The sequence below is a fragment of the Podarcis liolepis genome (genome assembly GCF_965112155.1).
Source record: "Podarcis liolepis genome assembly, chromosome: 10".
NCBI classification, from domain to species: Eukaryota; Metazoa; Chordata; class Lepidosauria; order Squamata; family Lacertidae; genus Podarcis; species Podarcis liolepis.
In genome coordinates this window covers 3,086,041-3,101,935 of record NC_139562.1, presented here as the reverse complement: position 1 = coordinate 3,101,935, position 15,895 = coordinate 3,086,041, and the positions used below count along the sequence as shown (strand labels likewise).

General features: G+C 47.7%; 2 protein-coding genes across 4 annotated transcripts in view; one reads left to right on the top strand and one right to left on the bottom strand.

Annotated features, from left to right (window-relative positions):
- Positions 1–2,143: 2,143 nt before the first annotated feature.
- NME6 (NME/NM23 nucleoside diphosphate kinase 6) overlaps positions 2,144–15,895 on the bottom strand; it is a 13,865-nt gene continuing 113 nt past the window's right edge. The window contains exons 1-6 of one of the 2 annotated variants that reach the window (XM_083461634.1): positions 13,666–13,754; positions 13,329–13,465; positions 10,665–10,767; positions 7,086–7,125; positions 4,606–4,766; positions 2,144–3,305 (exon numbers count right to left, since the gene is read on the bottom strand). In XM_083461634.1, coding sequence (XP_083317760.1) covers positions 3,139–3,305; positions 4,606–4,766; positions 7,086–7,125; positions 10,665–10,767; positions 13,329–13,376 — 519 coding nt within the window. In that variant the 5' untranslated portion in view covers positions 13,377–13,465; positions 13,666–13,754 and the 3' untranslated portion in view covers positions 2,144–3,138. Of the gene's footprint in view, positions 3,306–4,605; positions 4,767–7,085; positions 7,126–10,664; positions 10,768–13,328; positions 13,466–13,665; positions 13,842–15,895 lie in introns of those variants that run through there. The other variant, XM_083461633.1, reaches the window with a different exon arrangement.
- LOC310687006 (rab-like protein 2A) overlaps positions 15,299–15,895 on the top strand; it is a 16,335-nt gene continuing 15,738 nt past the window's right edge. The window contains exon 1 of one of the 2 annotated variants that reach the window (XM_083461621.1): positions 15,299–15,794. The gene's annotated coding sequence lies outside the window, so the exon portion shown is untranslated. The remainder of the gene's footprint in view (positions 15,795–15,895) is intronic. The other variant, XM_083461620.1, reaches the window with a different exon arrangement.

Genomic DNA, 15,895 nt, shown 5'->3' with positions numbered 1-15,895 from the left:
ACAATTTTTTTGTTTCCCAGTGTAAACTGAAAGGTACCTAAATCAAAGCACTCCGGGATTCACTTCTTACAAGACGTAGCAGAGGCCACCAACTTGGTCCGCTTTGAAAGAGGATGAGGCAGCTTCACAAGGGAAAGGTTTTATCAGCACTTACTAACCACAGTTGGAGAGTTACACTGGGAACCACAGGAGGGGAGAGGGCTCGTTGTCAGATCCTGTTGTAGGCTTCCGACAGGCATCTGTTAAGCCCCTGCGAGAACAGAATGCTGACCTAGATGGGTAATAATACCACCAATACTACCAATAATACTTTATTCCCTGTGCATCTGGCTGGGCTTCCCCAGCCACTCTGGGCGGCTCTCGACGGAATACAGTGGTGCCTCGCAAGACGAAAAGAATCTGTTCCGCGAGTCTCTTCGTCTTGCGGTTTTTTTGTCTTGCGAAGCAAGCCCATTAGCGGCTTAGTGGATCAGCTGATAAGCGGTTTAGCGGCTTAGTGGATCAGCTGATTAGCGACTTAGCGGATCAGCTGTTAAGCGGCTTAGCGGATCAGCTGTTAAGCGGCTTAGCGGATCAGCTGATAAGCGGCTTAGGGGATCAGCTGTTAAGTGGCTTAGCAGCTTAGGATCAGCTTATAAGCGGCTTAGCGGCTTGGGAAAAGGGGGGGGGGGAAACCCGCAGGAACTCGCAAGACATTTTCGTCTTGCGAAACAAGCCCATAGGAAATTCGTTTTGCGAAGCACCTCCAAAATGGAAAACCCTTTCGTCTAGCGGGTTTTCCATCTTGCGAGGCATTCGTCTTGTGGGGCACCACTGTATTAATAATAATAATAAAAGCAATAAAATATCAAACATTAAAAACTTCCCTGAACAGGGCTGCCTTCAGATGTCTTCTAAAAGTCAGATAGTTTTAATTACGCCAGTAGGACTACAAGAAGTTTTGTAAGGAGAAATATATGAAAGGTTACAAAGTAGAAAAAGAATGGAGATATCAGCTATGAGACTTAAATGTAATAGGGAAAGTAAGAAATGTATACTAAGAGATTAGATTGGAAAATTTTCAGACGAGATTGATGGAAGTCAAAAATTGTATAAGATGTAAAAGTATGTTTAATTACTGTGGAAAATGATATGTTAAAAAACTTATAAAAAATTTATATAGGAAAAAAGTCAGGTTGTTTTATTTCCTTGACATCTGGTAGGAGGGCGTTCCACAGGGCGGGCGCCACTACCAAGAAGGCCCTCTGCCTGGTTCCCTGTAACTTGGCTTCTCACAGGGAGGGAACTGCCAGAAGGCCCTCGGCGCTGGACCTCAGCGTCTGGGCTGAACGACGGGGGTTGAGACGCTCCTTCAGGGATACTGACCCAACAGGATCTTCTTATACTTTTATCTCTGCATTTGTGTCCAAGCCGCTTCCACTTAACCTGGTTGCCAGCAGGACTTTCTAAGCATTGTGCCCCAGCCTCAGCAAGACTGCCTGCAATTCAGCTCCTGAGTTTGTTTCCAGAGTTGGTTCTCTACCATGGAAAACAAAAAGGAAAGAGTGCGTCTGGGCATGTGCAGAGGATCTGCCTTTATCTTCACCAAGAAACGTACATGGAACTGGCGGAAATGACTGGCAGAATCCGAGACCAGGGAGAAGAGTCAGTGGAAGAAGATTGGAAGAAATTTAAAGATTATTTACAGAAATATTGCAAAATTAATGAATGTTAGAAGGATGTTACAATGAAGTTAAGTGGTTTAAGCAGCAATGTTTTAAAGGTGTATGAAAAATGGATTATTAACAGGTGAGAACTCAAAGTTATATTATATTAAGTTAAAGGATTAAAATAAAAACAAAGAGGGAAAGAAATTGCTGAATCAACTAATTAAATTGGAATACAAAAAAGGGAGGTGTGAGGAGGTCAGGGAAGCAAGGATATGAATATATGACATGGAAAGATTGATGTGTTTTCTTTTTAAATGTTTTTTATCTTTTTTCTGTATTTTGTATTTTTATTTTTGTCGTTTTCTATTCTTTTTACTTATGTAATTTTTTTCCCTTTGAAAACTTAATAAATATCATATATATATATATATATATATATATATATATATATATATATATATATATCTTCACCAAGAAACGACAGGAAGCAGACACACGTTTTGGATCAAAAGTTGAGTTTATCGCTATTAGGATTCATGTTTTTCAGACAACCTTGAATCAAGGCAGCTCTCTCTTTGGCAATGAAACCCCAATGACGCACCCGACCCCTCCCCCTGCCCAGTAAATGTTACTGGGAATTTGTGGGTCACAGTGAAGGCGGCACGTGGGCATGGGTACATAGTTTGGCACAGACCTGTGGAAATGGCAGTTGCAACCAAGAGAAAAGGCATGCTTAAGTCAATAAGCAGAGACATCACCTTGCAGACAAAGGTCCGTATACTTAAAGCTCTGGTTTTCCCAGTAGTAATGTATGGAAGTGAGAGCTGGACCATAAAGAAGGCTGATTGCCAAAGAATTGATGCTTTGAATTCTGGTGCTGGAGGAGACTCTTGAGAGTCCCATGGACTGCAAGAAGATCAAACGTATCCATTCTTAAGGAAATCAGCCCTGAGTGCTCACTGGAAGGACAGATCCTGAAGCTGAGGCTCCAAGACTTTGGCCACCTCATGAGAAGAGAAGATTCCCTGGAAAAGACCCTGATATTGGGAAAGGAGAAGGGGACGACAGAGGACGAGATGGTGGGACAGTGTTCTTGAAGCTACCAGCATGAGTTTGACCAAACTGCGGGAGGCAGTGGAAGACAGGAGGGCCTGGCGTGCTCTGGTCCAGGGGGTCACGAAGAGTCGGACACAACTGAACGACTAAACAACAACAAAGTCAATAAGAAATTTAGAGCTTCTACTTGACCCCCGTATCATGGGCATCCTTGAACCCAGCCTGGGCAAGCGATAAATTGGCTGTCTGGCACAGCCTGGCAGATGTCTGCTCTTATCCAGTGGGGAGACGTACACACCTCAGCAGCCATCCCTGAGTAAGCTGCGACACATTTAGTGCTGGCGCTCATTTTGGGGAAGAGAGGAGAAGACCCCCGTCTCCATAGCAGAATCCCTGCATCCGTTCTGGCAGTGTCTCCCGTGCAAAGCGTCCTTCAGTCTGCCTCTGCCCAGCCATCTCTGGGCACGTGGTGAGGGATCGCCTTGGTGTCACGGCCAACCTCCCTCTCCCGCAACTGAGGCTCTTCTTGCTGGTACCACTGCTCTTCATTGAAATCTGGGAAGAAGAAGGCGATTTCTCTGCTGGCTGATGCTGCCGAATCTGCAAGGGAGGAGAGAAATTTGAGCGACTGCGGGGCCAGGCTGATCTTTGGAGCGGAGCACCAGCAGCCGGTAAAAATCCCACTTCGATTTCAAGGTGTTAGAAATCACTAGCTGGCTGAATTGGTCCTACTTGGGTCAGCGAGGAGACCAGGGGAGAATTAGCTGTGGGATCCCAGAGCGGGTAATCTTCATAAACAGGGGAGACGGAGGGAAGGAAGGGGAATAAAAGATCAGGCTACCGTATTTTTCGCCCTATAGGACGCACTTTTTCCCCTCCAAAAATGAAGGGGAAATCTGGGTGCGTCCTATGGGGCGAATGCAGGCTTTCGCTGAAGCCTGGAGAGCGAGAGGGGTCGGTGCGCACCGACCCCTCTCACTCTCCAGGCTTCAGGAAGCTCTGCGCAACCCTCGGGAGACCGGCTCTGAGGGTTGCGCAGAGCTGCCTGCAGTCCCCGGCTCAGCACAGCTCCGGATGGCGGCGCAGAGCTGCCTGCCGTCCCGGGATCAGCGCAGCTCTGTGCGGCCACCGGGAGCGAAGTCCCGCCCCGCTCCGGATGGCCGCGCAGAGCTGCCTGCAGTCCTGGGATCAGAACAGCTCTGTGTGGCCACCGGGAGCGGGGAGCGAAGTCCCACCCCACTCCGGATGGCGGCGCAGAGCTGCCTGCAGTCCCGGGATCAGCACACTTCTCCCCATCGCCAGCCCCACAAGCTCGGGGGACAGCGGGGAGGCAGAGCGTGCCTTCCCACTGTTCCCCGACCTGGTTCTTCCAGCCCCGCACCTGGGGGGGGAATAATTTTTTTTTCTTTATTTCCCCCCCAAAAAACTAGGTGCGTCCTATGGGCCGGAGCGTCCTATGGGGCGCAAAATACGGTAAGTTCAAGTTGAAAGCCAGGTAGAATAGCTCTGTCTGCGAAAGGAGATTAAATCCTGCAGGGCCCTGGTCTCATGGGACAGAGCATTCCACCAGGTCAGAGCCATCACTGAGAAGGCCCTGGCCCTGGTGGAGGATAATCTGACTTCCTTAGGGCCCGGGACCTCTAAACTATGGTTATTCATGGACCTTAAGGTCCTCTGCAGGGCAGACCAGGAGAGTCCCACCCCCTGCAACGCAGGAATCTTATGGTGGATTCCAAAGGATCCCTTGGTACAATCCCGCTCCCTTGGCTACGACGATTCCTTAGCCCTCTTTGCTGGGCCCAGACTTTGGGGCTCCTTTGCAAAGGAATCTTTTACATGTTGCTTGGAGAGCTTGTCCAAAGTTCTCCTGCTCCCCATTTCCCGCCCCTCCCGGACTCACCTGAGCCGTGGACGGTGTTCCGAGTGTCCGTGAGGCCAAACGACCCGCGGATGGACTCTGGGTCTGTGTGCTGGGCACGGAAAACCCTGGTGGGACCCATCAGAGACCTCCAGAGCGGGATGGCTTCCTCGTGGGCAAGGATGTATGTCCTCATGGGGCCGCTGGAAAGGAGGAGAGAGAAGGCACAAGGAAGGTCAGGGGGTCGCGTCACATGGATCTTGCAAGCAGCCGGACTGGTGACCAACTGGCTTCCATGCACAAGTCAAAAGCACAGGCGATAAATCTTAAAAGCCCTAGGTGGCCTTGGCCCAGGATATCTCCCTTCCAGTGTTCAAAACTGGCCAGGCGCCAGTTGCCTTTTGCGACTGGCACAGGTCCAATTGCAACCAAGTGACGGTCTCTGGATGGCAGGCTGTTGACTGGGGAAAGCAAAACATCACTTAAGAGAAGGCTCGGAAATATTTTCCTCGGAGGTTGAAAATAGTTTTCGTCTGCATGTAACAGATGTAACAGGAAAGGCGAAAAGGTGAAGAATATGTAGAAAGCACAATGAGGTGAATCGGGAGTCAAAAGTGTGTGTGATGTTAGACGATGTGTTGTTAATGTTTAGTTGTCACTGAGGTACTGTCTTTGTTTGTCCATGTTGTTATATGTGTTTTGAAATAAAGTTATAAAAAAAAGATGAATGGTGTGTCTCTGGGGATTCAACACAGGAGCAGTGTACTGATGGAGTGTCTAATTCAGGGGTCAGCAAATATTTCAGCCGGGGGCCGCTCCACCATCCCTCAGACCTTGTGGGGGGGCCAGACTATATTTTGAAGGGGGGGAAATGAACGAATTCCTATGCCCCACAAATAACCCAGAGATGCATTTTAAATAAAAGCACACATTCTACTCATGTAAAAACACCAGGCAGGCCCCACAAATAACCCAGAGATGTATTTTAAATAAAAGGACACTTTCTACTCATGTAAAAACACGCTGATTCCCAGACTGTCCGCGGGCCAGATTGAGAAGGCGATTGGGCCAGATCCGGCCCATGGACCTTAGGTTGCCTACTCATGGTTTAATTTCTCTCTGCCTATGCTCAAGCTGTATATTTGCTAAGCATTTTAACGTGGAAAGAAAGAAAGAAAGAAAGAAAGAAAGAAAGAAAGAAAGAAAGAAAGAAAGAAAGTTACGTTTTAGTCTGGGTTGTTTTATCTGATGATTCCATAGATAGAATTGCAGAGTTAGAAGGGACCCAGGCATGTCCAAGGCCTGTTCTGGGGGCCTAATCCGGTCCGGTCAGTTTAACTTGGCCCCTGTGGCAGTTTATTTCCTGGGGTAAAATGCTAAACAAACCTCAACAACTTCAATGCTAAAAAAACCTCAACAAGTTCAATCCAAAAAAAAAAGGCTAACAACTTTGGCTGGCCCTTCGGTCGGCCCTCACAGCCCTTCACTTCATCAAATCTGGCCCTCTTTGAAAAAAGTTTGGACACCACTTATACTCCAACCCCCCAGCAATGCAGCAATCTGCAGCTGTCCCACATGGGAATCGAACCTGCAAACTTGGGATTATCAGCACCAGGCTTTACCCGACTGAGTTATCCGGGTGTTGTAAACCACGTTGAGATTTGTTTGTTAATGGCAAACCAAGCTGGTGGGCTGTGCTGAAATGGCAAAGCTGACTGGAAAACTCAGGAACCGAGAGGACAAAAACTTTATAAAAGAATGGGCGAAATTTACAACTTTTTAAAGAGGCCGCCGTAAGCAGATGGAAACATTGGCAGGATTTTGATTTCACCTTGTAGTGTAACAATTACCATGGAAAACATGGAATGATATAATAGTTGTAGAGTTTGGAGGAGATGCAGTTTTAAATGATTTAAAGGGGACTCCAGGGAAGGGGGGGGGGGGGAGAAATCCTGAGACTCAGGGGAATCTCTTTATATGGATATGTAATTGAATTTTCAAAATATAATTTTGCATTGTAAAAACCAAATAAAAATGATTTCAAAAAAAGAGAAATTTGTTCTTTAAATATAAAGTGGCATAGAAATGGGAAAATAATAATAATAGTAATAATAGTAATAATAGTAATAATAATAAATTAGTTACAGATAGGTAGCCGTGTTGGTCTGCCATAGTCAAAATAAAAACATTCCTTCCAGTAGCACCTTAAAGACCAACTAAGTTAGTTCTTGGTATGAGCTTTCGTGTGCATGCACACTTCTGAAGTGTATCTGTATCTGAAGAAGTGTGCATGCACACGAAAGCTCATACCAAGAACTAACTTAGTTGGTCTTTAAGGTGCTACTGGAAGGAATTTTTTTATTTTTAATAATAAATTAGGGCACCAACCTGGTATCATCCAGATGTTTTGAACTACAACACCCACCAGCCTCTGTTATGTCTTATGTGTTTTGTATTATGCAAATTTTATTTCCTTGAAAAATCTCAATTAATTAAAAGATATACTTATGCCGCGGACATACCTGGCCATGAATTCCACCAGCCTCTGGTAGAAGAAACGTCCTGAAAAAGAGATCGAGAGCCCTGAGACCAATACACGCTTCTGGGAGAGGTCTTGAGAGCACCCTTCCCGGGAGTTGTTGCCGTCCGTTCCCATGGGTGGCACACCAGAGTTGGACTCCAACTCGCATCTGCCCCAGCCTGGGGATCTCCGCCTGCGCTGTGTACAAACTGCAAGAGCCTCCCTGTTTCGTGTGACTTCCAAGCCATCTCTTGAAGGCCACCAGGGCCCCGAGCACACACTCTTGGAGAAGGGCCCCAGTTCAGTTGCAGACCGCCTGCCTTGCGTGCAGAAGGTCTCAAATTCAATCTCCAGGTAAGGTCGCGAGAGACTCCATCGTTCTACCCGGACACTGAGGTCCAGCACCGAGGGCCTTCTGGTAGTTCCCTCACCACGAGAAGCCAAGTTACAGGGAACCAGATAGAGGGCCTTCTCGGTGGTGGCGCCTGCCCTGTGGAACACTCTTCAATCAAATGCCAAGGAAATAAACAACTATCTGACTTTTAGAAGACATCTGAAGGCAGCCCTCTTCAGGGGAGTATTTAATGTTTGATTCTATTTTTAATTCTGTTGGGAGTTGCCCAGGGTGGCTGGGGAAACCCAGCCAGATGGGCAGGGTATAAATAATAAATTATTACTATTATTATTATTATTCCTACCTAAAACCCTGGCGTGCAAATGCTGTCAGTGAGGGTTGGCAGCTTTGCGTGAGATGCTCTGATGGTCTGACTCAGCAGCGCCAGGTTTATGTATAAGCTAAACAAACTATAGCTTAGGGCCCCGGTCTCTTGGGGCCCCCAAAAAATTGAAAGGAAAAAAACCTGGATGTACATTACCAAAATATAAAATGAAAAACCAGTAAGTATAAAACCTACATACAACAAGAGTGTTTTGTGTTGTGTAGGCTCCTTTGATGTAAGTCATGGGCCCCACCTGCTAGCCTGCTCCCTAAAATATCTCTGGTTTGCTCCTTTCTATATATAGGGTGCCTACATTCTGCATGGACTGGTTGCAGGGCAACACATGCAAATGGCTTTAGATAGCTATTAGGTCCATCAATTACCATATAGCATATATTCAACAGAAAAAAACAGCGGCAATTTGTTGTTGACAAAGGACAGCTGGACATATCAAGGGCCCCTTTACCTCCAGTAGCTGAGGGCCTCATCAAACCGAAATCCGGCCCTTGGGCTCAGTAAAAGCCAGCTTCCTAGGCTCCACACGAAAAAGTTTCACGTCTACCCCGGACAAGACACAGTTCCTTCTTGGATGCATTAATTCCATGTAGGACACTTGTCGTAACCTGTATGAAGGATATCGCGCGCGAGCTTGTTCTAAACTGTGTTCAAGACCACAGAATCAGACTTGTAGAGTTGAATGGGACCCCCGAGGGTCATCTAGTCCAACCCCCTGCAATGCAGGAATCTCAACATAATAATAATAATAATAATAATAATAATAATAATAATAATAATAATAAATTTTATTTATATCCCGCCCTCCCCGGCCGAAGCCGGGCTCAGGGCGGCTAACAACACTAAAATAGTGCAACATTATAAAACATAATAATAATAATAATAATAATAATAATAATAATAATAATAATAATGTATTTATACCCCGCCCTTCCCGGTTCAGAAAACTGGGCTCAGGGCGGCTAACAACAAATTTAAAACACTTAATTGATGCAACAAAAAACAGCATAAAATACAGTATAAAACGTGAATAGCAATCAATTCAAAAATCAATTTAGGGAGGAAATCCAGCCAATAAACATTAGATGATCCCCAGGGCTAGCTGGCTAAATTAGTCCTATTTGGGCCAGCGAGGAGACCAGGGGAGAATTAGCTGTGGGATCCCAGAGCGGGTTATCTTCCTAAAAAGGGGAGGGGGAGGGAAGGAAGAGGAATAAAAGATCAGGCCAGGTTCAAATTGAAAGCCAGGTGGAATAGCTCTGTCTTACAGGCCCTGCGGAAGGAGGTTAAATCCTGCAGGGCTCTGGTCTCCTGGGACAGAGCATTCCACCAGGTCGGAGCCATCACTGAGAAGGCCCTGGCCCTGGTGGGGGATAATCTGACTTCCTTAGGGACCTCTAAACTATTCATGGACCTTAAGGTCCTCATCCCTGACAGATGGCCATCCAACCTCTGCTTGAAAACCTCCAAGGAAGGAGAGCCCACAAGATTGCGTTTCAATGTTGCAGCCTGCCCTGAGACCTTTGGGTGTGGGGCGGGCGATTAATCATAACAGAATCACAGAGGTGGATTATTGAATGTGTTAATACAGGTAGAAGTTATAAACACTGCAGCTGTTGAGCGGATTACTATTATAATTGGAACACAACTGGATTCAATAAGGCTTTGGAAGCAGAATCAATCAATCAATCAATCAATCAATTATTAAACCTGTAATACGCGGGGGGGGGGACCGGACCAAAATGATACAACTGGATATTTGATTAATTTATATTTGACTTGGTATTGTGATTTGATATGGATATATTGAGGTGTCTTTTGGATTCTTATACTTGGAAACTGTTAAAAAGTATTGTTAAAAAAATCACTAATAATAATAATATTTCTTTTTTTTCCTTTTTTCTTTTAATTGAAACAGCAAGAAAACAAAAAAGGGAAAACACAAATACCAAATTACACACAGGAGTAACAGTAGATACTGAATTTTCTTAACAAACAATAGGACATAAATTGGTCTTAACACTAAAGACCCCGCCTCCCGTCTATTCCATATTTCCATTTTATATAACTTATTGCCAGTACACACTTTTATCATTCTTGAACTTTTTCTTAATATATCTTAATTCTTATATCTGCCTTGCAACTATTACTGAAGCTCCTCGAATGCTGCAACCGAATTTAAACTCCTATATTTATATTTCAAATAATCTTCGAAAACCTTCCCTTTTGAAACAAATTCCGGTTTTGATTTATTCTTTATTTTTTCTGATAGGCCGTCTAATTCTGCATATTCTGTCAGCTTTTCGATAATAAAATAATAATAATAATAATAATAATAATAATAATAATAATGTATCTGAATAATAATAATAATAATAATGTATCTGAATAATAATAATAATAATAATAATAATAATAATGTATCTGAAGAAGTGTGCATGCACACGAAAGCTCATACCAAGAACTAACTTAGTTGGTCTTTAAGGTGCTACTGGAAGGAATTTTTTATTTTAATAATAATAATAATTATTATTATTATTATTATTTGTGTACCTGCAGTGGGCTCCTAACTTGCCCCGCTAGCTGCATGGACCAGTGGGTAACTGCCATGAGTTGCATGTGTCATGGGCGTCTGAGCTGACATTCCTGCCTTGCAGAGGGTTGGACTACAGGACCTTTGGGGGTCCCTTCCAACTCTAAGATTCTATGGTTCTAAGTAAGGAAACAGCTTCCATGTTTCCCCCGGATTAGAGCCATCTAAGTGCCCCTTCCTGGATTCTCTGCTGACCCCACCTACTTCCTGGACTTAGCAATGGGGTATTTTTTTTGGGGGGTGGGGTCCTGACCTGAGTGCTCCTGGTAGAACTTCTGGCTCTCCTGCCTGCTCCACGTCACATCCTTGCTCCTGACGATCAATAACCGGTTGTCCAAGATGGTCTGGTGCACAGCCTAGGAAGATAAGAGGACGAGTCGCTCTGAAGCCAGGAGGGGCAGTGGGGAGACTTTTTGCAGCCTTGGGAGCCAGGTTCGAATCTAGTGGCCACAACCTCGAGCGAATCTCACGGCAAAGCTCTCTGGAACATAGCTGTCAACTTACAGATTTGAAAACAAGGGCCCAGCAGCCTCGAAAATAAGGGATCAGCAGCCAAAATAAGGGATTTTCAGAGAGCACAGGTAGGTTCAACTTCTGAGCCCCTCGGAGCCAAAGGCAGAAAGCCTAGCCAGCAGCCAAACGAAGCCTCAAGCGGTGGTTCCCACAGCGCAGCAACCTGGCAAAGGGGACGCAGCAAGGAAAACCACCGTCACCTCTGCGCTGGGAAGCGCTGAGCAAAGGCGAGTCCCCAGGCAACGCGGCCGATTTGATTGGCACAAGGAATGCAAGCTCCACCTCCCAGTCGTTCTTAAACTCCTTATTGGGTGAGCAACGCAGCCAAGCAACCCAGTTGGAGCCTCCCTCCTCCCTGGCCGGCAGCAGTGGCGTAGCGTGGGGGGTGCCAGCCGCACCGGGCGCAACATTTTGGGGGGCGCGTTTGGCCGGCCCCCCTCCAGGAAGCGGGAACCTCTCCAAGGCACAGCGTGCCGTCGGTAGAGGAAAAAAGCCGAGCAGCAGCAGCAGCAAAGTCGGGAGGAGGAGGAGGTGGAGCGAGCCTGCTAATTCCTTGCAAAGTCGGGAGGAGGAGGTGGAGCGAGCCTGCTAAGAATTCCTCGCAGCTGGCCATCCAACCTCCAGCGAAGGAGGGCCCCGCTCCACCTTCCGAGGGAGCCTGCTAGGACCCCCCGGCTCCCTGCAGGTGGCTCACAACCCCCGCTAGCCCGGCCGGGGCTCGGGGAGGATGGGAGCCGCCTGCTGGGCTGGCACAGCTGCGTGTGAAGGCGCGGAGGGAGGCGCTCCCAGGGCTGCCGGCGGCCTTTCCCCGCACGCGAAGGAGCAAGGGCGGCGGCGGCGGCGAGGCTGCGCAACAACTGCTGCGTGAGAACGAGCCCTTGCCCAGCCCGGGGGACGATCCGGAGGCCCTCTCCGAGCGCGTCGCGTGTAGCCAGCCTGCCAGCCTGCCTGCCAGAGTGGAGCAAAGCGGCGGAGTGGGGAGAGGTTGCCCTTCTTCGCACGCAACCCCCCCCCGCGTCATGCCTTAAATCCACCCTCCCACAAACTAGGAGCGAGCAGCTGAGAGGGAACAGCTGAGAGCCACGAGCAGCTTTTTCTGAAAATGCCCTTTAAAAAAAAAATCCTAAAATTTATAAACCGCTTGACAGCTACAAAAGCGGTTTGCCAAGAGAATAAAACTGCCAGGAAGCAGTGGCGTAGTGTGGGGGGTGCAGGGGGGCCGGCCGCACCGGGCGCAACATCTGGGGGTTAGGGTTAGGGGGCGCAAATCCACGGGTTAGGGGGCGCAAATTACTTGCCTTGCCCCGGGTGCTGACAAGCCACGCTACGCCACTGGCCGGCAGGAAGGGAGGGAGGGAGAAGAGCTGCTTCCTTTGAAACCCGGGAAATTTAAGGGACATCATCAATAAGGGACAGCAGCGGGACACGGTGCTGGGATAAGGGACTTTCCCGCCAAATAAGGGACAGTTGGCAGCTATGCTCCGGAACTGCTCCGTAAGCAGCTGCTCAGAGTTATTTCTAATGCCAGACAGTGGGGCAGCCCCTAAGGGAAAGACACAAAGGGCAAATTGCCCCTCTAGGTCTCTCCTTCGGGGTGTGGCGACTGTGAAATATTGGAGCAGAAAGCATCTAAAATAATTAAAACCCCTGTTCAGGCCTCCCTCCCCCCTCCAACTGTCACTGCTGAATATGTGGACCAACAACACGCAAGAGCTTATGACATGGATGTGAACTGCAGCTGGGATTTCAACATCCCAAAAATGGAAAACCTTGGGGGGAAATCGACATTTAATTTGTTTTATTCTGGATTGTTTTCTTTGATGTTTTCATGTAAACCTCTTTGAGATTTTTTTCTTTAAAACATATAGCAGTACAGTGGTACCTCGGGTTACAGGCGCTTCAGGTTACAGACGCCGCTAACCCAGAAATAGTACCTCGGGTTAAGAACTTTGCTGCAGGATGAGAACAGAAATCGTGCAACGGCAGCGGGAGGCCCCATTAGCTAAAGTGGTGCTTCAGGTTAAGAACAGTTTCAGGTTAAGAATGGACCTCCGGAACGAATTAAGTACTTAACCCGAGGTACCACTGTATAGAAATGAATAATAATAATAATAATAATAATAATAATAATTTATTACTACACGTTGTTCTTCTTAACTTAGCTCCAACTCTCGGGCCCTGGAATCTCAGCCTGGCACCCCTGTGAGCCCGGCGCCCGGGTGCCCCGCACCCCTGGAGCCTATGGTTAAGACGGCCCTGCTAATAGGCCTTCAAAGTAGACCCCCTCTGATCAGAAAGTCAGCGGTTCAAATCCCCACGACAAGGTGAGCTCCCGTTGCTCAGTCCCAGCTCCTGCCAACCTAGCAGTTCGAAAGCACACCAGTGCAACTAGATAAATAGGTACCACTGTGGCGGGAAGGTAAACAGTGTTTCCATGCACTCTGGTTTCCATCACGGTGTCCCGTTGCTCCAGAAGCAGTTTAGTCCTGCTGGCCACATGACCTGGAAAGCCGTCTGCGGATGAACACCGGCTCCCTTGGCCTGAAAGCGAGATAAGCGCCGCACCCCATAGTCGCCTTTGACTGGACTTAAAAATCCAGGGGTCCTTTACCTTTTAGCTGTGTTCATGTCCTACTTGTGGGTTTCGTTTTGGGGCATTTGGTCGGCCACTGTGTGAACAGGAAGCTGGAAGAGCCATTGGCAGGATCCTGCTGGCTCTCCTTACCTTCTTTGGTCCTTACCTCGAGGAAGAGAGGGTGAGCCATGGCATCAGGCTTGATGATGGCAAGGGTGAGTTGCAGGACCCGCCGTGGAGCATGAAGAACGGCCCTCATCCTGCTCACAGGTTTCCCATGCCCTGGGTGGGGCTGGCGGGTGCTCTGTCCGTCTCGTGGTGGCCCGTCCCCAAAGCATCAGCCTGGCAATACAAAGTCAGGTCAGTGCGGTGTAGTGGTTAGAGAGTGTCCGACTAGGCCCTGGGAGTCCAGGGTTCGAATCCCGGCCAGCCATGAAGCTCAATGGGCGACCTCGGGCCAGTCACTGCCTCTCCAGCCTCCCTCAAAGGGTTGTGGGGATTGGGGAGAACCGTGTGTGCCACTTTGAGCTCATTGGAGGAAAATAAAGACCCCCCCCCCAAAAGAAAATAAATAAAAGAAGGGCAAGATTTGGAGAGCACTGAACAGCCAGCAAGAGGACACAAGTCTCAGCTGTCGGGTGCTCAAAATTCTGCCCTGGCTGCTCTACCAGGCTAGGTTAAAGATTCCTGAATTAATATACAAGGAGCTGTTGAAAGGATGAAAACAGGGGGCGTATTAGGGGCACCCCATGTTCCTTGAAGGTGTGGGAATTAGATATTGAGGCACATGGAAGTCAATCAGTGCCTTCCGTGTATGCAAAATGTCCGGCTCATTTAAGACTATATGAAACATTTATTCTAAGTAACGATGGGACTCACAGCGGGTGGAGAATGCTTTTAGTTTTGTAAATCTTTATTATTTGTAAAAGGATTCTTTGTAGGAGCTAACACTTTATTATTTGTGATTTTATGCTATGGCCTACCCTGTGGGTATAGGGCAGTATAATAATAATAATCGTAATCTTTTTTGCAATGTTGGTGGCAAGCAGGTCCATAGTGGGTGGGTGGGGGACCCTACATTGCAAAAAATATTACCCTTCTCTTAAAATTGTATGTATTGAGTTCCTACATTTTGTACAAAGTACATGAAAGTAAAGCAAGCAAAACAGTAACAACAAATTCTATTATTATTATTATTGCTCTTTTAGGTGGGACATAAACTGAATAAATAAGTAATATAAAAAGCAATGGTGCACAGAGATGGGCAGTTCTGCTCCAGATATTATGGGATGCAGAGGAGTCAGCCAGCAAATATAAAAGCATAATGAAACATTAAACATTTAAAAAATAAATAAATCCAAAACACTTCCCAATACAGATTTGCTTTCAAATGTCTTCTGAAGGTTGTTGTTGTTTGAATTTGTCTACTGCCCTATCATAGCTGTCAACCTTCCCTTTTTTTTGCAGGAAATTCCCTTATTCCAGCGCCGTTTCCCGCTGCTATCCCGGATTGTTAGATATCCCATAGACCAGTGTTTCCCAACCTTGGGCCTCCAGCTGTTTTTGAACTACAATTCCCATCATCCCTGACCACTGATCTTGCTAGCTAGGGATGATGGGAGTTGTAGTCCAAAAACAGCTGGAGGCCCAAGGTTGGGAAACACTGCACTGTCCCCAGGACAGGTGAGGCTGCTGATCCCTTCTTTTCAAATCTGAAAGTTGACAGCTATGTGCCCTATACCTGCAGGTCTCAGGGCGGTTCACTGATCCCCTTGGCACCTGGTGGGAGGGCACCAGAAGAAGGAAGGAAGGAAGGAAGGAAGGAAGGAAGGAAGGAAGGAAGGAGAGAGAGAGAGAGAGAGAGAGAGAGAGAGGAAGAGGAAGAGTGGGGTGGGAAGGGAAGGGAAGGACGGAAGGGAGGAAGGAAGGAAGAAGGGAAAGAAGGCAGAGGGGTTTCCCCCTCCGCTCTGAAGCCAAGCCACGGGGGTGGGGGCCCCCAAATTCCTCCCCCCCCGTGAGTGGGGTTGGCGGGGGGTGAGGGAGGGGGGATGGAAGGGCGGGTGGGAGGATGGAAAGAAGGAAGGAGGGAGAGAGAGAGAGAGAGAGAGAGGGGGGGGTGGGAAGAGAAAGGAAGGGAAGAATGGAAGGGAGGATGAAAAGAAGGGAAGGGGAAGGAAGAAGGAATGGAAGGAAGGAAAGAAGGATGGATGGAAGGAAGAAAGGAAAGAAGGCAGAGGGCTTTCCCCCTCCGCTCTGAAGCCAAGGCAGGGGGGTGGGGCCCCCAACTCCCCCCTCGTGAGTGGGGCTGGGGGGTGAGGGAGAGAGGGGGTCTCTGTGCTTTGGAGGGAGGGAGGGAGAGGTCTCTTGGGGGGCGAGAGGATCCTGCCCGGGGGAGG